Source organism: Babesia bovis, chromosome 1, assembly GCF_000165395.2.
Source record: "Babesia bovis T2Bo chromosome 1, whole genome shotgun sequence".
Classification (NCBI taxonomy): domain Eukaryota; phylum Apicomplexa; class Aconoidasida; order Piroplasmida; family Babesiidae; genus Babesia; species Babesia bovis.
The window spans coordinates 361664-385713 of NC_067396.1; the positions used below are offsets into that span (position 1 = coordinate 361664).

Below are 24050 nucleotides of genomic sequence, written 5' to 3' on the forward strand. Positions count from 1 at the left end.
TAGTTCTTGCATTATTATAGCAATCGCTATTTTCTGCTATTAGATTGTTTTAATCTTTTGGCTACTAGCTAAATTTATTTGGTACGATATACCCTCTCGCTTGTTTACTGGTTGCTAAGTATATATTTGAATGAATTTCTTAGTTACAGTGTTCGCTTTGATATTCTAGATGCGTATATCTTATTAGATTGTTTAGCCTGATCACTGCTGAGAGACTAACTTCCAGGTGTTGCTCATATAAGATCCTTAATACGTGTTTCTAAAGTGGGAGTATTGTCGTATTCGACATAATGCATAGACTATAGTTTCCATATCAGCTCGTTTTGGTACAGTGAACTACTGTATTGTGATTTTTTGACTCATCCTATCAACATTCCCATATAGTTTCAATAAAATGACAATGACTCAACAAGTAAAGGAAACAAAGGATGGTTGGTTCAGCTGGTTGAAATTTTGGAATCCCTCTGCGGTGAAGAAGAAGGCGGAATGTGGTGATTTCAGCGTTGATAATGGTTACGGTAGTTATGCTGCAAGTCGTGGGTTGAGCTTTATATCATTTAGCTGGGTTACCAATTGGGTTGGTGCAGTTGCTTATGGTGACGTTGGTCATGACAATTACCCTCCGTTACCTTGCAGTGACTTTGATACATTTGCTTCAACTGAATTAGGGTTACATTTGATGAAAAGTCGTGGTATAGCTCGTGGTGCCTTTTTTAGTAGTGTTATGGGTAACATGCGTTTAGGGCTGTTGCGTGTTTATCGTTACGCCTTTAGTTATCTCATGTTGTTGACTATTCTCAAGGATGCCATGGAACTGTTTGTTGTTTGTTTGATGCGTTTGGTGGTGAGTCGATCATCTTTGTATAGCGGTTCTGCTATATTGTCATGTAAGTTATTCGTGTATTATAGAGTTTATCTAATTAACATTTTATTAATCAACTAAATCATTGTTTGTTAGACCTGGGGACTGCTTTTATTCTTGCTGGTATAGTAACAGTGGACGCTTTTATTGAGGCATATCACCATTTTTACTATCGTCGACTATCTTTGCGACTTGAAATAACACTTCATACATTGTTATTTGGTAAGATTTTAGCTCGTGACCGTGTTATATCGTCGCGTTGTCTTAGTGATGGGACTGTTGCAGATGAGTATTTGCATACTGCGAGGCCAATCCGTACGACTTCTACCTCTGGAGAGAATGACGAAGTGAGCATATTAAACTTGGCGTTGTTTGACGTTTACGAGGTGTCTAATGGTGTAGTGCGTGTTGTCGATCTATTGAATATACCTATCAAGGTTTTTATGCTCACTCTTTGGTTATATGGTGAGATGGGTTCAATATCGATAAAGACTGTGGCTCTTCTTGCTGTCAGCACTGTTATAATGTTACTGTGTGAATGCCAGTGTGCCTCCCTACTGAAGGAGTATGTCCGTCGTATGGATCTTCGTTTGTTTAAAACCCAAGTTGTGTTAGAGGATTTGCGTAATTTACGTTTGGTCAAGTGGGCTGGTTATGCCATGTCATCGGTTATGGGTAGTCGTGTCCATGAGTTGCAATTATGCTTGAAGCGTGCTTACCTCAGTGCGTTGAGTAGTTGGGTTGGCATGGTATCTCCTTTTACTATGGCTGTTTTTATCTTTGTGGCATCTGCTAAGAACGACAGCCCTATATTAAGGGGTATGAATCTTGACAAGAGTTTAGCATTTCCATTACTCCATGCATTGAATTATTTCATTCGCCCGCTAAAGCGTTTACCATCGGACATAAATGACCACATGGAGACTACATTATCATGTGGTCGTCTTGAAGACTATGTCTGCAGGAAGGTACTGGACATTCACATTCCCACTACATACGACCGATTTTCTGAGCGTGTCCCAACATCGAATTATGAGTGTCGTCATCCTTACAAGGTTGATGAATCTACTGTTTCCAATCTTGATTGTGCTTTAATTCCCACTTTGAAAAACAAGTTCCGTGCTCATATTCCCTTATGGATGTGTCCTAGAAAGTCAGTTCAGCAGCAACGTGCTATTTCAAGGTCTATATCTGGATATGAAATTGGTGTGGAGGATCCTCATTGGCAGTTTCTTCCATCTCGTGACACTATAACCATTGGTGCCGATGTACTGCGTGATTCCTATATGGGTATAGAGTATCCGTACGTAGTTGACATTAACCAGGCATCATTTGCATGGAATACGTACCCCGTTTTATCTAACATATCACTGAAACTATGTTGCAACCAGGTAACTTTGTTATTGGGTCCTCCGGGATCTGGTAAAACTAGTTTACTCAATGCCATTATTGGTGAACTCCAGCTGCTTACAGGTAGGTTCTACTCTATATCAACTAAAACTACATAGGTACTATAAGCGTGGTTCCTTGGGAAGTCAACCTCCCTATAGGCTACATATCACAAGATCCATGGATATCTGTTGGTACCGTGAGGGAATGCATTTTATTTGGTCATCCTATGGACATTGCTAGTTATAACCAAGTGGTTTCCACTGCAGGTTTAGATGTTGACTTTTCATCATGGGAAAATGGTGACCAGCGTTCTGTTGATGAGGGTGGTCAGAACCTGAGCACCGGTCAGCGTATGCGTATATCTCTAGCTCGTTGTTTGTATAACCAGATGATGCATTCTCACAATGCCCACTATTCAAGATACACTTTATATTGCCTGGATGATATGTTTTCAGTTTTGGATCCTGCGTTATCAGTGGATATATTCAAGAAGTTATTTGGTCCCAATGGTTTAATGACGGGTGCCAGTGTATTAATGGTAATCCAACCCAGCTTCGCCCAGATGCTGCTTTCCAGTGGCACTAATCTGAGTAATATGGAATACTTTGTGTACCACATCGATGGCATATCAACTCCACCACGTCATGAAACATTGATGGAATACATGTCACGTCTGGATAGTGCTGAATTACAGGAGGACCGGTCTGCCCCAAAGTCATTGGATGATGTTGAGACCCCCAATGAAGAGTGCAGTGGCCAATCTGAGCAGACTCAACTGACCGACTCTGGTCAGCAACATGGTGCTTTATCCGTTTCAAATTTCACTTGGCTAATTAACCACGTTGGCATTGGATCATGTTTCGCTATGGTATTTTTGGCTTTTACAAGTGTCTCTTTGACTATATTTAGTGACCAAGTAGTTCGTAGTTGGGGAAACCTTGTGGATGACAATCATTGTGAGATTGCTGCTGCAGGCCACGCATCTGAGCATGAACATGTACTGTTAATGGCGGAGAAATATAGCCCCTTTATGCGTGACAAGTTGAATCACTATTACGTCTACGTACTGACCAATGCTTTGAAGATAGTCCTGTGCATGGGCATATGCTTCGTTGAGCCTTTGGGTACATTTCAAGCGGCTCGTACAATTTACAGTTCCGCTTTGGGAGGTGTTCTACGATCTCCGATGTCAATCTTCAATAACATGCGGATAGGTACTATAAACAACCGGTTATCCACGGACCAGACCTATGTTGATTACAACATCTTTACAAGGTTTTCTCACACGACTGCGACTATTATATATAGCACCATGTGCGTGATAACAGTTTGCATTTTGAACTGGTGGTCTGGTGCTACTATACCATTCGTTATCCTCCTGACCTTCATCATTGTCATTCGGGATTACATGCCCATGTGTCGGTAAGTAGCGTCCCTTTTCCCATAATCTTTCCCAGGGAAAACATGAGATACATATTGGGTACTCGTGGCGCTCTTTGTACTATGATTAGCCAAACTATGACTGGTGCTAGTGTAATTCGATCGGCTAAGCGTGAGGGTGCTGCGATGTCTCAGTTTTTGCGTTATCTGGATGTACATGAACGTGCCAAGTTTCTCCACACTTCCGCTGTTGCGTGGAGCAATGTCAGGATTCGTTTATTAAGCTTCCCTCTTATATTCGTGAATCTATTATCTCCTTTGATATCGTTATTATTCAAGGATGCCAATGCATGTGGTACGGCAGTCAATGCTAACTTGGGCACGGCTCTGATGTATTCCCTGAAACTGTCAAAGACCTTTAAGGCATTGATATCACTGCTCGTCGACGTCAGCAACACCATGTGCGCATGCCAACGGCTACAGGTAACGCGTTTTTCTATATCCTAATTTATCACCAGGAACTATCTCGCTTATGCCCTGGTTATGACAAACGGATAGAGCGCCTTCGTATATCGCTATGCAACCCATGTGTAAACTGCGGTCGCCACAGTGGAGCTATCTCAGGTACGTGTGACTTGCCAGTTTTTTTATTATACACAGGGTGCCAAAGGGCTGCTGTGTCAGCCCCGGCTATTACCAGTGGTGGTGCCATTGTACCATACCGCACCAGTCAGTTCAACCTGACTAGGACCGGAGTCATTATAAATGATCTCACAGTTGATTACGTCTACCGTCCAGCCTGCCAGAAACTCGATGACTCCAATACAAGCACCTATAACCCCGATGTTGAAGTACCTCCCAAGATAGCTGTACGCGTTGACTATTTAGCATTTGGTCCTGGTGAGCATGTTGGTATAGTTGGTCGCACTGGCTCTGGTAAGAGCACTCTTCTTGCGGCTCTGGCTGGTGCCGTTGACTTGGCGTCGGGTAGTGTTACTTTGGACGGCCTTGAGATATCCACTTTTGCTTCTGATGAATGTTGCGATGCCATTGGCAACATTCCTCACAACCCTCCGTTACTAGTTCATTGGACTATTCGGGACTACGTTGACCCACGTCACGAATGGGATGACATTGCCATTTGGGACGCCCTGTTTGCCTGCAGCATCGGTACTTTTGTGCGCAGCTTGCCTGGGAAGAACCCGCTTGATATAGTCCTTAAGAAATCATGGCAGAACAAGTGCAACGACCGCTCTGTGGATTCAGAGAGCAGTATAGTTATCTTAGACGTCCACCTGCAGTATTTGAGTTTAGCTCGTTTATTACTTTATCGTCGTGACCTGCGGATGCTGCTCGTTGACGAGTCTTCTGTAGTGAGTTGCGAGGATGAACATGAGTTGACATCCATTCCTGAGTTGCTTCACCGTTTATTCCGTGATTGCAACTTGTTTTTGGTTGCTCATCACGCGGAGTCCTTGAGGTATGTTTCTGAGTATTTCCACATAACATACAGGCTCTGTGACCGTATTGTGGTACTTAATAATGGTCATGTTGTTGGTCAGTGTAGTCCATCTGAGGTGGTAGACCAATTTGAGTTGGCCACTCGTTGTAGTGCTTTGGCGAGTGGCAGTGAGTATTGAATGATTTAATATAAAATTTTAGCGTATGTAATATTTTCGTAATGTCGTATGGTTGGTTGAGTGAGAGTACGATTGCTCCTCGCAAAGGTCGTTCTCTTCAGGTTCCCAAAGGTTCGACTTCCTTATTGCAGCGCTTAATCAAAAGCCACGGCCCCTCTGGTAAACTCGCTTCTACATTAAAAAAGGCAGGAAAATCCAAGACAAAAAAGGTGCGTCATACTACCACTGGAATCATTGGTTTTTAGGATCCTTTGGACGGCTCCAACCCTGGCGTTGAGTTGCGCAACCGTGTTGACCGCATAAGCCAATCTAGCACTAACTCCAGGATTCGTGAGCGTTTATCTGCCAAGGCGCATATTTATGAGTCGATGTGTATGTGTGTTATATCTTAACGTTCAATATGCTTAGCCCAGGGGCTACCGGTATCTGACGTCGAGTGTGTGGAACCCTTGGTTGACTTCTCAACGAAACGTGAGTTGGATGCTGCTTCATGCACTGTTGAGGGACCCGAAGGCACTGTTTTAGTATCCAAACCGATAGGTACCTATCCGCTCATTCATACACATTGTGTATTAGATCCAGTTACCAGTGAAGCTCCTGTTACCAGTAACGTATCACTAGCTGACGTTAGGTAAGTGGTTACATTTTATTATCTATAAAGCGCAGCGCATTTTCGGATGAAGAATAGTTTTCCGGCGCTTTCTGTACTCGCGTGGCGTAATATTTGGCGTACGCCTTCATTATAACGTCATTAAATATGTTCTGGCTGCTGTTTGGATAATATTTCGGGGTTTTCTGTTTACTAAATTATATTTTCTCATCGCATTTTTCTTTTAATACCATGGCTCGAGACCGTCTTATGATATCTGACGTTTCAGTTGGCGTTCCTGCCACATGGCATCGCAATACTCTTTCTATATTCGGATCAACTCGTGGTTTTTCCAAGGGTGGTTGGATCCGTTCAGTTCCTTCGCAAATCGTCCATCCTGATGGTTCTTTCAACGTTGGTATAGATGTTGATTCTGTGCATTTGGACCATCGTGTTCCACATGATGATGAATCAGGTTGGTTGGTATCTCTAAGTCATTTATATACCCAGACGTTGACAATGAAGGTCGCCAACCGCTTATGGTCTATGCTTCAGTTGAGGAAGGTAGGTTAGCATTACACGTTGCTTCACTGTTCAGACAAAAAACGCGATTTATTACGCGACCACTCGCTTATGCTTGCTGTATGGTTTGGTTACCTTGCTTGTCTTTTATGGTTTGGTCCAATGTCACTGAGATCTCGTGAGGCTACTTACAAGACATCTGTGGTTGTCGCTTTGTGTTGGATATCGGTAGTGGATCTGTTCTGTTTGATGTGTGTATTATCAAGGGTTGGTTTTATGGACGCCATGGGTTTGAGCATCACCATGCTTACTGTGTTCCTGTTTGTCCAACTTCTGTACACCGAGAGGTATGTTGTTGTTGTATATGCTAAATCTTTTATAGTGTTCCCGCATTATGCCTGGTTGCTTCCCACTGTGCTGCTATTTTAGGTACCCGCGCAACGCTTTTGAAGTGCTCCAATTGTTTGTTTATGGTCTCTAAGTTTTAGCTATAGAGGCTATTGCGCGGTTGGCTACACACAGTTTAATTATAGTACTATATATAGTTCTATGTTCCATTTTCTAGATTATTATAGACAATTACACCTATTAATCCATTATTTGGGTTCTGATTTATTGTTAATTATGCTTGTTTACTGTATGGGTGGGGACGTTCATACACAGGGTGTGGCTTTTGTTAATAGAATTCCCTGTTGCTGATGGGTACTATATCTTTAATGTTAGTATATAATGTGTAGCGATGTTGATTTGGCCTTCTTTATTATCTGCGCTGTGCGCGAGTATCGCGTGTCTGGGCGCTGAAGGAAGTCCCGGTGCTTTGACCTTGACTCCTGCGCAGGTGTTATTGCCTTCGACTTCTTTTTATGATGTAGTTGGGGGTGTGGACCCTTTACGTGTCCATGTGCAGGTTTTACTGCGTGTTGAGCCTCGTGTTTGCGCTGTTTGGTCAGTTCAGAATCCTGAATTGTTGAATTTGTTTTCTCCGAATAATGCTGAGTCTTTGAATGATTTTGGTGCTACCTCAAATCCGGCATTGGGTGAAAACTGTTCTAGTACAATATGGGCTGCTTCAATTCGTTCTGGCCCGTTATCATCTGAGGCGTTACGCAGTTGGGTCTTTGCTTTTGATCCTTCAACTGGTTCCCGTACAGGTGCTGAGGTTGTGATATCGCCTATGCGTTCAATTCAATTTGAAACGCGTAATCGTCGTATTGCTGTTAACCAGGTTGCTACCCTGAAGATCGTTGGTCACGATGGCTTTGCTAATACCTTCACTTCTCTTGAGGGTATCCCCTTTGAGGCTCGTATATCTGACCCTGGTATAATGGATATAATTGACATTCGTCACGAGCCGGACGTTGCCACTCGTGCTCGTGCATCGCTATTGGACAAGCGTGATCGTTTTGTTGTCGGCAAGGGTTATGTCTTGACTTCTGATGTGATAGTGCTTCAAGGTCGTTCAGTTGGTAGAGCCAAAATATCGGTTCGCGTATTATTACCTGAATATCGCGGCATAGTGCTTGAGGACGTTGAGTTTACAGTTTCTGATAGCATTGACCTTGAGCCTTCTGGTCGTGTCCTGGTGCCTCCGGGTGTTGACCTAAAGTTTTGCGTACAGAAGATTAAACCTCAATCTGTGATTGAGGGTGTGTGGGACTCTAAAGTTGACTTAAGTCAATACTCATGGTCAGTTTCCGGTACTCACCCTGGTGTATCGGTGCGTGGCGACGGTACTCTGCGTACTGGTAAATCTGGCGGCATTGACTACCGTGTAATATTGACTGACAAGCGCAACATGGAGACTTTCAGCACTGATGTGAGTGTGCGTGATCCTGCTAGTTTGGAACTATCCTATGGCAGTCTCCATCCCATGTTTGAGTGCTACCGTTCTAAGGGCTGTGACCTGGGTTCGGGTCTTTCTTTGGATATGCTCTCAAGGCTACACCGTGACATCTATGGCCGGTGTCACGGGAGCGTAAGATGTGGATCTCGGACATTGAGTGGCCCCGGGACGGTTTCATACTTACTATTGGGACGTGATTACATTTTCGACGTTTCCATGCGTGATAAGGACAACAGCTTGGTGTATATAACCGAATCCATTATGCTACAATGGTCGGTGTTGACTAGTGGCATCCTTGAGGTTACACCTAGTGCCAATGGCAGGTTTGCGTTGGTGCGCGCTTCGAAAGAGGGCACTGCCGAGGTTAAAGTTGGCCTGGACAAGAGCAGTACGGTACATATCACATTTAAGGTATCCGTTACCGATCCTGTCCACCTTGAGCATTTCGTCACTGATGAGCTGGTTCCCACTTCAGTTGGTACCGGTATGAATACCGATAAGCCATTGGAGCCTATAGTTGGCAGCCGTGTGCCTTTAGTGGTACCTCTGAATGAACCCGTGAAGCTCTTACCTCGTGGCGGTTCTGGTGAGTACCACTGGCATGTGGATAACCCTGGTTTGTGTAACGTCAAGTTTGGCGTCTTGCGCTGCAAGTCTTATGGCAGCACTGTCCTGACTCTGTCTGACAGCTTGAACCCGGAGAATATCTACAAGATCCAGGTAATATCCCAGAAGATTGAGCGTTTGGAGTTGGTACCGTCGAATGTCCATATTGAATCCGGTACATCATTTAAGCTATCACTTGTTGCACACGCTGATATCTCTGGGATCGCGCCTGTATTTTCGAAAACGTGGGATTCAGCCGCTATATTCTACGCCTGTATGCCGTTATCGTGTCAAGCAGGTTCAGATGCAACGAAGTCTAACTGCCGTGTTGAGCATGATCGGTCAATATTAGATTTGGTTGCCTTAAAGCACTCCGCATTCACGTGCGGTACTCTTGAATACCGTGCTTTACATCCCGGTGACGCTTCAGTTACTATAACCGTACACCACGAGTTGATGTCTGCCCCCGAATTGTCAGCTAGTACTGCGGTATCAGTCTATGAACGCCTGTCTCTCCAGTTACACTCGGACTATTCCGCGTTTCCGATGAATACCGCTCCTCAGCCTTATATGGCAGTTCAACAGACTGGAGCTATCCCTAAAGTACTGGCTAACGTTGCCATTGGTTCTAAGGTACGCCTAGTAGTTCGAGGCGGCCCGCCAATGCATTTGGATAAGGTCAATGTCACTGGCTGCGGCGGCAACGCCTTGAAGCATTTACACCTGGAGCGCGTTGACAAGAGTTCACTTGATGTCTACTGTTTATCGGAAACCGCTGGCGAGCGCATTTGCATTGGTGTTGATAACAACGTGCGTAACGAATATGCCATAAGTTGTAGACTTCCGTCATACATTGAGATCCACCCCTTGGTTCCCGTGAATAGCTATGGCATAGAGGATAATCTAAAATACTGCAGTGGCTCTCCGGTTAACTGGGATGCCCATGAAGACATTTCTTCAGGTGTATTCGGGAGCGCTTCGGGTTTATGCTATAAAAATGAAGGCAAGACTAAATGGCAAGTTCGCGTGAACCAGTTTGGTACCCATGCTTTCCGTGCTGTTGTCTATGATCCCTTTGGGATCCCCTTGTGCCCGATTCATAATTACAACCTATCGTGGAGACCGGTAGCCCAGTTGCCAAAAGAGTCTGGAACTGCTTCATACCAGAAGATTGACGGGTCGATCTACATTAGGGACTACTCCATATCCACTGCGGAGGACCTAACCGTTGCTTTAGAGTGGCATGAATCAATGGAACCCAAGCAACCAACAGGTTTGTCCAAGGCGTCAGTGCCTAAAAGCGTGACTGCTTTAATATCAAAGTCGAAGCTTTGGAAACGGTCAGCTGACCGTAAGCCCGTTTACTACCTGGATTCAGTTTTGCGCGTTATACCTACGTTACCACACGAGATATTGATATCAGCTGATGAATCCCGTGACAAGCGTGTTACTCTGTTCTTTAACCCTAAGGTGCGCTACCAATTTGCTGTAGTGTTCGGTAGCGGCAACTATCAGGAGCTTGGGGCATACTCCGATTCCATCAAGTTGCACCAGAGTGGTACTGTCCACTTCACCTCGGCATCTGAGTTCATCAAGCAGGCTAATGTCATGGAAGGTGTGACTAATGTCTTCCATCCCGGTGATGTGACTCGGCTAATGAAGGACACTACTGTCACGGATATCCCCGTTCGTTACGTGAACTTTTTATGCGCCCACCCAAGTTCGCGTACCATTGAGATTGTTGACAGAGGCGTACTGGGCCAGAGATCACGTTCGGTGCTACTAAACGTTGCTATGGTATCAAAGCTGCAAATAGTGATCAGTGAGCTCCCGGATGCTAAGGAAATACCGTTTGAGGGTTTCAGTGAACTTAGTACACCTCAGCAGGGTATATCTATGTTAAGTGTAAAGCGAGTTTACAGGTTACATGCCATTGCTTTTGATTCGGATAACAACCCTGTGTCATACCCATCTTTGGTGGGTCTCACTTTCTCAGTTTGTAGCAGCGGGTTGGTCAAGTTAGTGCACCCTCGCGACTTGGGTTACAGTGTCAACGGCTCTGCAATGGCCATTCAGTGTCTTGCGGAGGGCCGTTACACCGTCCGCGCTGAGATTCGCAACTTTGGAACTGGCAACAGCGATTCGGATCGTTCATTAGTCACGGAATCGCTAGAGATAACTGCTTACAAGGAAACTAAGCCTATTCTATCCCGTATTCTCATGCTCCCCAACAGTGGCGAGTTTGCCTTGTCCATGCTTGACAGTGCAATAGCCACTAGTTTCCCATCGTACAAGGCTGCTTTGGAGTCTTCTAATGAAGGCATACTTTCGGTACAGGGTCAGGGTAAACTTGGTGTCATCAGGTCACACGCCATTGGTTCCTGTACTCTAACTTCCTACATCCCTAGTGGGTCAATGTCACCCGTCAAGTCAATGACTCCCGTGATTGTTGCGCTACCACATTCGTTGTCGATTAGTGGTTCGAACCATGTACGTGCGGGAAGTACTTCCTTGCTGTATGCACGTCTCCATGACTCAAGTGGGCGTATATTCACTCCAGTGTTTCTCATGGGTTCTTCAAAGGCTAGCTCAAGGTCACATTGTACTTTTACCTGGTTTGTTTCTGGCCAGGGGGTATTCATCGAAAATGGTGAGCGCTCATCATCGGTATCGGGTGTCGGCCTAGGTCGTGTGACTTTGCTACTGACGTCCCCTGGCGCTGTGTATGTCACCTTACGTGCTTCATGCTATCACCTGGGTACTAAACCACAGGTTGACCTAGTTGCCCCTAAACTACAAATTGAATCCTTCAAGCCATTGGACATATTTGGCACTGGCACAACGCAGCCTGTAACCTTATGCCCCAATGGTTTCTACCAAAGCCTGGGCGGTGTTGTGGATCCCGTGGCATCAAGTGGAGCTGGTCTCCTCACTGTTGACGGCGCCTCCATCCACACTGAGAACAAGACTGGCGATGTCCTGTTGAAGACTTCCGACAATCACGTGACTCACGTGCAGGTGCGTGACATCGCCCAGCTGCACATCGGTTCTAATTTGGGGTCAACTGACATCAGCGTGTTCAAGAGCGGGCGCAAGGACCTGAATATAGAGCTCAAGACCAATGACGGCGCATCGGTGCTGTGCCCTTCTGACCTCAAGTTGAAGTACATGCTCAGTGACGCTTCGCTATTCCGTGTGGTATCGATCACAGGCTCCGTGGTGTCAGTGGTTGCCAATACTATCGACGGCTGCTCGAGTCTGTCTCTGTTCCTTGATGAGCACGACCAGCAGTTTGACGGTGCAAACCTAGTACACGACACCGTGCGTCTGTGTGTAGTCAATGCGTTGACTCCTCAGGAACTCAGCGTGGTGCGTGGCTCCACTGTGCGGTACCTGGCTGGATACGGTCGTGGTTTTGGGATATCCTTGGACGGTAACGGCTTGAAGCGCCGGTATGGATTACCAACGGGAAGCGATATTCGCAAATTCCAGGATGCAATAATCGCCAAGTCTGATGCCATCCATGGCGATATTCGCGCAGACCTCGTTCGCGCGCTGGCTAATGTTTTAACTGATATGGGTGCTACCCAGGAAGAAGGTTGCGATAGTTTACAGATACTGCCAGGTCGTATAGAGGCTGTGCAATACCCCGATGGGCTATCGCTTAAAGTGGTCATTCCATTCTCCATATGCCGTGACGTTGACAGCCTAGTATTTTGTTCCAAGATGACTGCTTTGTTACAGGAGTACGGCCGTTCGGCCGGAAGCATATTCTCACTCCTCCAGGGACCACTGTTCCCAGTGGATGTTCCGGGTCCTGACGACTCACACTGGTCAGTGGATAACCCTGAACTGGTGTCTATTCAGGGGTCGAATGCAGTTGCGCTGGACGTGGGCACTGCTGTTGTCAAGTACGACAGCAGTGCCATGAAGGGTGACGCTCGCTTACATATTTTTAACAACATCACCTCAGTGGAGTACCAGATGTATGGCAAAAGTAGCAGTGGTGCCCCTTTTGTGTCTATGCTAGCTCACAAGGAGTTCAACGAGCCCTTTTATATCGGATTCAAATGTATATCGCCCAGCGGCAATGCTATTGAGGCTACTTCACAGGTGGACCCTCAGGTATTGGCTGTATGTTCTCTGGTAGCTGGCGATCCCTGGGTCAAGCAGGTATTCGTCTCAGAGCCCGTTTACACACGTTTTGACGGGCATTACACCGGTTGTTTTATAACATTACGTGAACCCGCGGATCAGAATGAGTGGACGTCCTTGTCCACGGCGTTGAAGAACGCCAGCGAGTCAGTGTCAGACGTTCGTCTTGAGGTTGCGTTGTACAGCACTGTATCGTCCGGCAGAAAGGCAGGGCAGACTCCAGGCAATGCAACGCAACCACTCCACGTGGCTCTGCGGAAGGTCGATATCGCATTATGGCAACGGTCGTTCAAGTGGCGTTTACCGGTGTTCGTCAAGTTCGCCGATGCCAATGGCGTTGGTCAAGAACAAGTGTCCCTGGAGCCTGGTAAAAGCATGCTACTAATGGTCTACCCATATTATTCACGATGTAAGTTGGTTGTTAGCGGTAGCAGCCACTATAAAGCGCGCATTCAACAATGCCAGGGGCTGCTTTGTACACTGCTGATTGACAATGACGGCGTAGTGGAAGGATGCAAAGTCAGTGTTGTATGCCAGCGTGCCACTGCGGGTACTCTGGTGATATCCAGTGGCGAACGCAGCGGAACAGTTGTGGCAACGGTGGCCAAGACTACAGGTCACGTTACTGATTTCATTCTCCTACTGTTTACTGCATGCTTTGCAGCTGGCTTTGTGTATCTCATCTATGCGTTCTCGCACAGGCCAAACTCACGGTTCTACGAGAGTACGGAGCCCATCAAGTTGGAGCGACGTATGCCGAACGTCTTTGAGAAGTTGTACCAATCGGATTACCACGGCGGGCCGGCTTCGTCCACCACGAAGTACTATCAACGCCGTAAACTCTAGTTAAACTTTGAATTGAATTATAAATGCAGATAATCTAATGGCTGTAGGCTGCCAGGTGTCTACACACTATTGCATTACTCAATACACATTAACCTGTAAACATGAGCCCCTCTGAGGACGTTACCAATACACCTCTAGAGGAAAATCGCGTATATGTGGATTTATTACGTGAATTCTACCTGGCGCGCCTCGGTAATACCGAGTCGTCGTCACCCCTGAATACATGTCAATGTAAGGATACCGAAGGACCAACAAAAGGTGCTGCGGACAAGGATTCAAGGGATCATACGGATTCCATGGATGCCAAAGGCTCTTTAGGTACCGAAAATGGCATTAATCGTGGAGATTCCACCAACGAACGTGATATACTATCTGGAGTTACTGAGCTCAATGCCCAGCTGCAGCGTTATTATGACTTGATAAACCAGGATTGCAGCAATGTAGCTCAACTGGGATCGCATGATGACCTATCGCAGATATATCTCGGACCATCGGCCTCATGGAGACGTCCGTCGGAACTTCTGTCGTGCTCTGATAGACAGCGTGCAATTGAGCTGCTAGATCAACGTGATGCACTATGCAGGAAAATAATTGCTGTGCAACATTGCTACATATTGGCTACTATCGGTCATGGAGGTTTAAATGAACCCGGTTTTGGGCAATCAGGGTCGCTTATGACCCATCTTACTGAAGCGGGTTCAACACCTGACAATCGCAATACCGAGTCAGTAGCGTCTCCATCAGGGTGATCCTAAACCAATGGAGACACTACTGGTAATATGATTACCCAGGACTGTTGAGTTACACAAGAATGGAATAACTCCCTTATGTAATGCCCACAGCCTGAACCATTTTCTATAACTTTGGTTAAGCAATATCGACTTTGAATTAATATAATTCAGTTATGTAGAGACAATTATTGTATGGAGAAGGTATATTAGACAAACAGGGATTTATAACGTCCAATTCAGACAACCTCTAAATGAATCGGGTAGAATATCGGCAAGTCCATCAAAAAAGCACTTTCAAATGCTTTGCCATGCATATTCTATTAAACCCGCTCCAGGTTGCTGTCTATCTGTCTTGCCCAGGAGGCACAGTAAGACATCCAGTAAATGTGCTCAATATGTCATTAGGACTATAGAAGGTACACTTTGAGTCGATTTGCTATACCATACATATGTAAATAAGACCAGATATAGTTATATTTTCGTATGTCTTTTATAATATAAAGCATCATTGACATAACGCGTTGTGTAAATGTGTTATAACACTGCCGGTATGTATATAGACAATGGATATTATTTACCTGGATATACACATAGATTATTATTGTGACTAAATAATTTTAATCAATGGATTGGGGCACTGTAATTGTGTTGATGACGAAGGATTAACTCTACACATTTGACTATACAGGTTCCTAAGCTTTGGTAATGGAAGATGTAAGCAGGGTATAGCAATGTATACGCGCGATTGTACCGGCCGTCGACCTCTGCGTAGTTTGAGGCGTCAAGCGGCCGGGGTTAATTCATCAGAAGGTGCGGCTTTCTGCGATATACAGCACGATTCTGAAAGCATAGATGTCGACGAAGTTATATTCTGCGTCTTGGACAGTCTAGTGGATGGAAGCGCGGAGACTGAGTGCGCAGCCACCAGTGCCGTACTCAGCTTTGCAAGGTCGCAGCCGAATTTCACTATCCGTGCCATTCTACACTTCATTGAGGTACAGAAGACAACTGAGCTACACCAGAGGCAGCTGTTGTCACTACTGCGCAAGTGCATTACTGAATGCCATGCGACAATACCAACCACTGTGATGCGAGATGTACTGCTCTTCATGCTGAAGGAGTTGAATTTTTTGAGTTCTGGCGACTTGAGGCAGTCGGTGATCATAGATGCCGTCAATGAAACGGCGGTACTATGCCCGGCATTCTCCGTTGACGTCATACTGGCATTTATACGAGATATGCGCCAGGAAGACCAGGGTGTAACAGACACCTTATGCATATACATCCGGGTACTGGCACACGTATACTCACATGCCGCCACCAATGATTATATACGTGGCGTAGAAGTGATTGGGCAGATTTTTTCGCTTTACGATGACGCAACGTTGAGTGTAGAAACTGGCGAGCTCTGCCATAACCTAGCGTCCCTGATGTATACATTATCCAGGGCTTTGTATCCGATAAAGGGCGTGACGTATACTTCGTTTGATATTAATGACATACGGTTGTACGACGCTTTGGCATTGGAAAACCCCTGCTTCCGGAGATTTGTACATTGGCACCGAAGGTACCTGTTAAACAAACCATGCATAGGCTCACAGCAGGCGGAGATACAACATTTCAGCAGCTTGAATACCACCACAGTTGGAGCTGATAGTGACATTGTGTGGTCAGCTCGATCCCGTGAATCTATATCGCAGTCATCAGGACGTCGACAGGTGGTAAGGACGCTGTTGGATGATTCCTATAATAGAAGCTCTCAGTCATCTAACCAGAGGTCAGTATCGCAGATAGAACACACGGATTACCTATCTAATCGCCTGGATGATACTGCGGATATGCGGACTCCACCAGCAGTACTTAGCAGTGGATACAATACCCGGTACAACTCACTCGTAAACGAATCCACCACACGAAACCATTGCGGTAGACCGCGGCCGTTCCACAGATCAGCCAGCGTAATTTTAACAGAACCTTTGGGAAATAAGAGCGATCCATTGCTTGTACACCATGGACTCGCTACTCTTCCATTGAAGCCATACCACTCGGTTGACAGAATTTATGACCCATTGCCCATAATAGGTTTGGATACGATTTCACGTGATATTTTAGGCAGCGCGGGAACTCACCATGGCAGCTACATGGCAGGGTTAGAGGCTAATAACCACGAACCTGCCACAACGCCGATACCGCAATTCACTGGGAAACATTGGAACACGGATGACAGTAGTTCCAACCCGTACACCACAGCTTCACCTATATGCCCTTCGGTTAAATCTGGCTTTGGGAATGTAGTTAATTTCCAAGAAGTGTTAGAGCCGATATTTTCCTTGCTAATAGACAGAGCATTGCTGTCGTTATACACGCATCCGCATTACAATGCCACATGCCTAGAGACTCTGTTTTCTTTGTCACTGCTAGCGAAACACGTGTCGGACCCTGTGTTGACAGGCTATGGCGCTAGGCTACTGGATGCCATTATCGTCAAATTCCACCACTACCTGCCAAACCTAGGGTACCATGCGGCACATAGCTCACGTAGTGCGTGGATGGCGCTACACAAGGAGCACAGTGACACTTACCGCAACAAGATAGCCACTATATTCATATCGATAGGTGCATACGGGGATAAGGTGACGATGCTACCGCCAGCGATGCTGGCAGTTGCCCTGATCAAGCTCTGTAAAGTCCTAGTTGCCAGGCATGCATATACCATTGTGACGCAGCTGCCAAATGTATGCGAAGTGCTGTTTGGTATGGTCTACGGACTACACGCCTGCGGTAAAGGAGGGCTTCTGGTATCTTGCGATAGCAGCGTTGTCGCTTTCTCCGATAATGACGAAGTTCTCTTGCAGGGATGCACAGTGACTGAATACCTTGATATCAGTTCACAAGCCAGCTGCAAGCATTTTTTGCGCACTATTGTGAGCCTATGCAGATTCCTAGCAGCAACACCGGTTACGCAGTGTTACTTCTTTGACTTTTTATTCCGAAAGATAAGATCAACTGTAGATCGTGATGTCTCAGCGGCCATATTCATGCTCGCTTGGGCATGCTCCGTGAAACAGATAAGGGATTCGCTGGACATGCCAGGTCATTATGCAGTGGCCTGTAGCGGGCCTATATTCTGGCGGTTAATAGAGACGGTGCACATGCTGCTAGGACGTATGACAGTCGAGAGTGCCAACCCGCTGGTGCTGAGGTTAATAGTCACGCTGATCAATCACATATCTAGAGGCCAGTGGATGCTACTACACTGTTTATCGGGATATAGGCCTGCCAGCAACTACAGCCAGGAGTTTTACCCCGAGTCCTGTGAAATGCGAGTTACGAGGCCAGTACACGCACTCATAGATTTCGTATTCAGCCTTAAGGTGTTGTACGATTTGGAAAAGCGAGTGGCGGAGAATAATTTGGTCACCAAAGGAGCTAACCCCAAGCTTACACTGGAGTTCTTCCGGAAGATATACTGCGGCCACCATAGTTCAAACTACGATTTGGGGCTCCTGGTCGTCGGTAGCAGAAGCTTCCAGAGATTCCTGCTGAGGTATAGTGGTGACCCTATTCTGGCATACCTCGTCCAAATTGTGCTGACCAATTCCAAAATGAGTGTTTTCACAGCACTTAGGGGATTGTGCTCCTTGATGACCAGGGTTGAGCCTAGTGTAGACCTGCTGTCAAAGTGCTCGAAGCATGCCGTAACCAGGCTTTTAGCGTTTGTACTGGTGTATATGCACGACCCCGTGAACTACTTTGGCGAAGCGCATGCTGCCTCAGTATTACTCCCATATATTACAAAGGCTTTATACGGACAAAGTGTCGTATTTGGCGGTACTACGAAAATAACTAGGGGAGATTATCGCGGTATTGATAGCTACATCATTATCAACGAACGAAGCGAGTTCTACGGTTACCTGAGTGGCAACGACCATATAGTACACCACTTTGAAAAGATGGGCTCCATATTAACCCGAATCCACCATTTGGGTATACATGCTGGCGTACTGGATCTAGTGCAACAGTTGTTGAAAATATGCCAAACACTGAAACCACCACCGAGTTCATACAGTTCTTTGCTCAAATTGGGTAATGTGCAGTCGTCAAGCCAGCTTAGCCCGTATCATGCCATGGGCATTCTACATGTAATGGCAGTTTGTAGTACCACTTACCGCGATATGTGCTCAGGGGTAATGGATATACTATTGGGATACAAAGGCCCTAGCGCGCCGTTGACCAAGGATCACGACGATCAAGCTGAACACAGCCTGTCACCAATAATACCCGTGATGACACGTTTGGCACCGCTCATATTTAACGTCACGGAGTCCGCGAAGTACACAATGCAGCAGCTGGCGGTATTCCGCAGGTCACAGCATAACCACTCAGGGGATAACCACATGCTCCTGGATCGTGTATTGAGTGACTATCACCTATATTTCGTTCAAAATCAGGATGACTATCTACAGCAAGAGATGCTAGTTCTACGCGCCCTGATACTCAAGACTATAGCGGCCACCAGCGATAATCCAAGAGGCGTGTTGCAGAAAGTGTACTACGCATTACAATCCAGGTTACCGGGAGGCGGGGCGCTGTTCACTAAATTCACGTCGTCCAACTTCAACGAAGTTGTTAAAATAGTGGCAATCACGGCACTGGGATACATATGCCGCCACTACACGAGGAATGTCCCGGTTATTGATATTGCGCAGATGGCACAGCAAGTGTCCATAAATCAAGAGGTACTCTACACTCCGACGGAAGAATCCAAGTTAGTACAACAATACCTAATGAGTCTATATTCACACGATGAAGATCCAGTTGAAGGTAATGATGACCATAAATGGGCTGATGCACTACGATACATAATCGCCCCGATGCTATACTTTATGCACTTTGAAGGTGACACTACCGTGCAAATGGCAATTGCACGTGCGATATTACTTTCGGCCAGGGGCAATATCGACGGTAAACTGAATAAGTCACATATCAGGTATACTATAGTGTCTCTTAAAAGGATACTATACTTCATGTCGAAGCCCAGTCTAAAGGAATTTGGGTCGAATCAGTACCACGATTCAAGCGCGTGTGAAAACCAATGTGCGCATCTGTTTAGGAGCGCTAGCTGGGACCTCAACTTCTCAGACATCAAGGCATTCGAACCCGTAATGATCAGGGTAGGACATGATCCTGCGTCACACTGCTCGAACGTCTCCTTGGCATACTTCGCTGCACTCTGTATTGTGTCAGATAGTTTTACACCCAGCGATAACGTAATACCGGCATTGGATGTGGTTCTGTCATTTACTGACTTTTGGCATCGCCACCTGAAGGATGGGTCATTACCATCTATACAAGTGGAAGTAATGGACCTGGCAGCACGATTCATGAGCAATTGCGTTCAAAGCACAGGTTGGCATGGACTTTCAAAAGTACTATCCATGGCATTGTTCCTGAGTGATCAATTTCCCAATGACCTTGTTAATAGCAGAGTTTCCCTGGTTACAGAGTTCCTCTCGGAAGTTGATCTCTCCTATTTCACCAAGATGGGATATAGTATCCCACTACTTGAGACAGGTAAAGGATGTGATATCTATAATCCACAAGTTTCCATAGATGGAGTATTACCTGAAAATAAACACCATACAGATACCAACCAATCCGAGGACGACCATATCAAATTTGTTGAGTGCGTGCTTTTGTTGTGGTCACATCTCTTGAGGCTGGAGCCTGGGAGTACACTTCGACAATCACTGCAGTGGTGTCTTGAAAGGTTACTATATTTCCGCACATCATGCCAAGTAGCCGATGTACCAGTCAAGCGAAACTGCACCCCGAGTGAGAATTCTTATCCAAGCACCGTGTCAATAGGTTATTCACCCAATGGTGACACGAGTGTGGCTTTGTCATCGGAATCCGGCATGAACTCAAGTGATTCTCCCATCGCGGACTCAGCGGAAAGGATTGACCTCCTTGTGCCAAAGGAGTCACTAATGCTTGCTTTGCTATGCTGCATGAAATACCTATCTGCATCAAGCTGTATTTCCACGTCTGTTGCAGAAATATTGCAACTTATACTGGAGCAGCGATATGCAGACCTAGACCACGAGCACCTGGAGTCAATCCTTGCTACGATATTCAGTAACTTTGCCACAGCCTTTGAGTCTAGTGATGTACCATGTTCTATGCACAACTTCGTTATCGACCTGGCGCAAACTGACTTTGAAGTGCTCTGCAACGTTATATTCTCGGGAAAGTATAGTTACTCACACAGCTTCAGGTTATCTGTAACGGCACTAATAACACGCAACGCATGCCTCATGCTCCAGCTGCTAGAGTTTCTGGAGGAATGTATCATATCCTCACATAAACGAAGGGCGATTTCAATCTACAAAGTACCCATGGATTACATGGTTGACTTCGTGGAGAGAATTTATCTCCGTAGTTCTAGGGAAATTCAAGTATCATCAGAGGGACAGCGTTTCATTACCACTTTCATGCTACACTTGTTTCATCTTAGGGGACAGAAAGGAAACACGCATCTCGATAAGGTCGGCCATCTGTGCCAACAAATAATGGCAGCCCATTATAATACTGAGGAGTCAATCAATGACACTGGGTCTACAGTTAATACCAACAGTGCTACTCAACACGATTCGGATAGATTATCGATAAAACTGTGCAGAAGTGTTATTCAAAGATCCTTGGGGTGCACCAAATACATGTTGTCGTTTACAGAAACGTTGCTACATTACCTGAAAGAATACGACCCGAAATTCGTGAAATCATGCTTGTCGCTGTTTTGCACATTGCTACGTGATGGTGCTTTCACCTGTCACGGCATACAGGTTCTAGGGATTATACAGCGATTGACAACGATGAAGGACCTGCATGAGTTCTATTATCAGCTGCTTCACCATTATCTTGTCCAGGTGGATATCAGAGCAACACCTCTCAAATTTAGGCATGATAACGCCAGCAATTCAAAGTTTAGACACAGTATATCACACAGCTGCTCAGAAGACGACTGCGAGGTGAATTCTGAGATGAGCCATAACACTACCCATGTGATGTTGTCGAAGGTCGGTGTCGATGGTTTGAGAAACCAGGTGTTAAACAGATCGGTGGTGTCTATACTAGATGATTTATCAAAAAACCTGCCGGACAAGATTCTTTACTGGATGGAAATGGCAGCAGCAGTTATAATAGGGTACATTACAAAAAATACGAACAATAAAGTACAAAACGTTAAAGTACTCATAGCACGACTGTTAACCTCCCACGATATATTCTGCAGAAGTCGCCCACGCCTGCTCAGAGCATTTGGATCAATGTACAGCGCTATTATAACGTGGTTACTGAAGTGCGCGCAGTTGGGCGTACATATACCGGCTGAAGTACAGAGATATATGTTGCCTCCACTGGGCGTCGCTATTTTACATAAAACGGTAGGGTTGCAGAATCTGATACGTGTAATATCAAATTTCATGAACAAGGGTTATGCAAAGACGGATTATAACAACTGGGTGCATCCAGTATTAATGCGACATGTCACCCATACCAAGTCACAGTGGTGTCTTTGTGGATGCAATAACCCGATGTTGCAACATGGTGTCACAGAACGATTCTGCATTGCCAATGCCTCTTATTTGCTAGAGCTCTTTTCCAGTTGCTTCCCCGTTAGTACTTCCGATTGCACGCTGAGCATTGCAGATTCACTTGATTCAGAAATCACACGTCTACGTAAAGATGAACACTTGAAACGTACTTCAAAGGTGCTTTTTGGAGTTTCAGACGCAGGGCAGTCGATGATGATAGGGAAGCTAGCTGCAATGTCCAGCGAGACTTCCTTGGAAGAGCTGAACAACTATTTTATGGACCTAAGCGAAGTTTACGGTGGTATAACTCGATACAGAAAATGGCGCGCAAATCAATCAACCATATTTAACATACGCAAACTTCGAATGACCACTGATAGAGCAGTTAGAACAGCATCGTTTGATAAAATGGAGACAAAACCATTGAAACGCACTAGTTCAGACGGACCTAATTTCACAGGATCAGTGAGGATAGATCCCGATACTAACCAACAAGGTGTCAAAGGTTGCACTTCGCAGGCATATGACAACGGTGTTGACCGGGAAAATGCAGATTGTGCACCTGCAGACGAATCAGCCCAGTTGTTGTCAATGCCTACTATAGATGTACATGACTCTTCAAGATCGATGGTCCATAACAGTGATGCAATTTTACAAAGGAGCGCAGGTAGTAAATATTTTGACACTAGAGAACGCCTGGGTATTATGGGAGCACCTATAGTAACTCTAACCAGTGAATTTGGTAGCAATACATTCCAAAGCCTGCCTTCAGGATTGGTATGTGACGATGGTAATAATGTAGTTGTAGATGAAAGCTTACGGCACGATGACACGGGGCATTCACAGGATGGTACGCTGGCTATCCATGATGCTTCTAGGCTTCCAATGGAACATTCTATAAGTCAATGTAGATATTTGGATGACATGACGAATTCATTCAGGACCGATGTGAATTCAAACATGTCAATTAATGGTGCTGGAATAGATCCTTGTGATCTGGGAACCAGGTCAAACACCTTGACAAAGGATAAGAGTTATCCCAAAGGACGTAAGAAATCCATAGGCAAGCATTTTTCTAAACTGCCATGCTTCGATATCTTTCTGCAACTTGTTTCTATAGCGGATTTCGAGTTCCAGAGTGATGGAAGTATGAGGCGTATTAAAGCGTTAAGTGGAGAACGGTTAGAATCAAAGGAATTTGGGCAGGATACTACCGATGTTACATTCTTTGATATATCAAGGCTGGAAATGATCTGGAACACTACTCTGTATACATCGCCACTGGTGTATAGGCACCTATTGTTGCAGAAGTATGCCAACAAACCCCGTCTTTATTCACGTTTATTCTCTAGGTCTGAAAAACCACAATCGCGGTCTGAACCAGTAAATATTGCAGCTCCAAAGGTGTCTAGAACTCCTAAGCTTGAACTCTTGAAAAATGTAGCACCACCTCTTTTGGAGGCGTTGACACCAAAAGGCTCTACGTCTTCTTACAAATCACAGCATGACCATGAGATACCGGAATATGTAATTGAAAACGCTATACAAGGTGCTGCAGCTATATTGCAGATGGCAGTACTACACCTCAACAAGGAAGAGGACACTTTGCGGCAGCACGTGCTAGAAAATTGGCCACGCTGCTTCCTTGAAATAGCACGATACAATGCAATGATGCATTTTGAGGCATGTGCCAAACTTGCTTCTAAGCAGTTGTGCATAATGGCCAATACATCATCAGGCAGAATCAAGAGAGTCGTGCTGGAAAGCATGGAACTTTTCGCAATTATTCGCTCGAACACACTCCAGTGCGAATGACACTGAATGTAGTAATTTTTGTATTATATATTGCTTCATTAATAGCATTTGTTCTCTTTAAATATACATTGGCA

At 45.5% G+C, this 24050-nt stretch overlaps 6 protein-coding genes across 6 annotated transcripts; all 6 read left to right on the plus strand.

Annotated features, from left to right (window-relative positions):
• Positions 1 to 365: 365 nt before the first annotated feature.
• Positions 366 to 5275, plus strand: BBOV_I003180 (ABC transporter ATP-binding protein domain containing protein). Its single transcript, XM_051767574.1, has 7 exons — positions 366 to 887; positions 992 to 2335; positions 2371 to 3676; positions 3712 to 4117; positions 4153 to 4258; positions 4295 to 5114; positions 5148 to 5275. Exons 1-7 carry the CDS (start codon positions 395 to 397, stop codon positions 5272 to 5274), a joined length of 4602 nt encoding a protein of 1533 aa, XP_051622984.1. The 5' UTR covers positions 366 to 394; the 3' UTR covers position 5275.
• A 26-nt stretch (positions 5276 to 5301) lies between these two features.
• Positions 5302 to 5965, plus strand: BBOV_I003190 (uncharacterized protein). Its single transcript, XM_051767505.1, has 5 exons — positions 5302 to 5483; positions 5520 to 5646; positions 5683 to 5814; positions 5851 to 5905; positions 5941 to 5965. The coding sequence occupies exons 1-5, from the start codon at positions 5316 to 5318 to the stop codon at positions 5960 to 5962; spliced, it is 504 nt and encodes a 167-aa protein (XP_051622985.1). The 5' UTR covers positions 5302 to 5315; the 3' UTR covers positions 5963 to 5965.
• Positions 5966 to 6091: 126 nt separating this feature from the next.
• Positions 6092 to 6886, plus strand: BBOV_I003200 (putative integral membrane protein). Its single transcript, XM_001608920.2, has 4 exons — positions 6092 to 6338; positions 6374 to 6427; positions 6462 to 6732; positions 6768 to 6886. Exons 1-4 carry the CDS (start codon positions 6116 to 6118, stop codon positions 6871 to 6873), a joined length of 654 nt encoding a protein of 217 aa, XP_001608970.1. The 5' UTR covers positions 6092 to 6115; the 3' UTR covers positions 6874 to 6886.
• A 214-nt stretch (positions 6887 to 7100) lies between these two features.
• On the plus strand, positions 7101 to 13865 carry BBOV_I003210 (uncharacterized protein). Its single transcript, XM_001608921.2, has one exon. The coding sequence runs from the start codon at positions 7125 to 7127 to the stop codon at positions 13833 to 13835; it is 6711 nt and encodes a 2236-aa protein (XP_001608971.1). The 5' UTR covers positions 7101 to 7124; the 3' UTR covers positions 13836 to 13865.
• Positions 13866 to 13906: 41 nt separating this feature from the next.
• BBOV_I003220 (uncharacterized protein) lies at positions 13907 to 14614 on the plus strand. The gene has a single exon (XM_001608922.2). The coding sequence runs from the start codon at positions 13937 to 13939 to the stop codon at positions 14582 to 14584; it is 648 nt and encodes a 215-aa protein (XP_001608972.1). The 5' UTR covers positions 13907 to 13936; the 3' UTR covers positions 14585 to 14614.
• Positions 14615 to 15247: 633 nt separating this feature from the next.
• BBOV_I003230 (uncharacterized protein) lies at positions 15248 to 24007 on the plus strand. Its single transcript, XM_001608923.2, has one exon. The coding sequence runs from the start codon at positions 15298 to 15300 to the stop codon at positions 23974 to 23976; it is 8679 nt and encodes a 2892-aa protein (XP_001608973.1). The 5' UTR covers positions 15248 to 15297; the 3' UTR covers positions 23977 to 24007.
• The last annotated feature ends 43 nt before the right edge of the window (positions 24008 to 24050 follow it).

Coding starts and splice junctions, on each gene's coding strand:
- BBOV_I003180 (XM_051767574.1), top strand. CDS start 395: ATGACAATGACTCAACAAGTAAAGGAAACAAAGGATGGTTGGTTCAGC. Junction 4,118..4,152: donor GCGCATGCCAACGGCTACAG/GTAACGCGTTTT, acceptor ATTTATCACCAG/GAACTATCTCGCTTATGCCC. Junction 4,259..4,294: donor CCACAGTGGAGCTATCTCAG/GTACGTGTGACT, acceptor TATTATACACAG/GGTGCCAAAGGGCTGCTGTG.
- BBOV_I003210 (XM_001608921.2), top strand. CDS start 7,125: ATGTTGATTTGGCCTTCTTTATTATCTGCGCTGTGCGCGAGTATCGCG.
- BBOV_I003200 (XM_001608920.2), top strand. CDS start 6,116: ATGGCTCGAGACCGTCTTATGATATCTGACGTTTCAGTTGGCGTTCCT. Junction 6,428..6,461: donor CTATGCTTCAGTTGAGGAAG/GTAGGTTAGCAT, acceptor TTCACTGTTCAG/ACAAAAAACGCGATTTATTA. Junction 6,733..6,767: donor CAACTTCTGTACACCGAGAG/GTATGTTGTTGT, acceptor AATCTTTTATAG/TGTTCCCGCATTATGCCTGG.
- BBOV_I003220 (XM_001608922.2), top strand. CDS start 13,937: ATGAGCCCCTCTGAGGACGTTACCAATACACCTCTAGAGGAAAATCGC.
- BBOV_I003230 (XM_001608923.2), top strand. CDS start 15,298: ATGTATACGCGCGATTGTACCGGCCGTCGACCTCTGCGTAGTTTGAGG.
- BBOV_I003190 (XM_051767505.1), top strand. CDS start 5,316: ATGTCGTATGGTTGGTTGAGTGAGAGTACGATTGCTCCTCGCAAAGGT. Junction 5,647..5,682: donor GCATATTTATGAGTCGATGT/GTATGTGTGTTA, acceptor CAATATGCTTAG/CCCAGGGGCTACCGGTATCT. Junction 5,815..5,850: donor TTTAGTATCCAAACCGATAG/GTACCTATCCGC, acceptor ATTGTGTATTAG/ATCCAGTTACCAGTGAAGCT.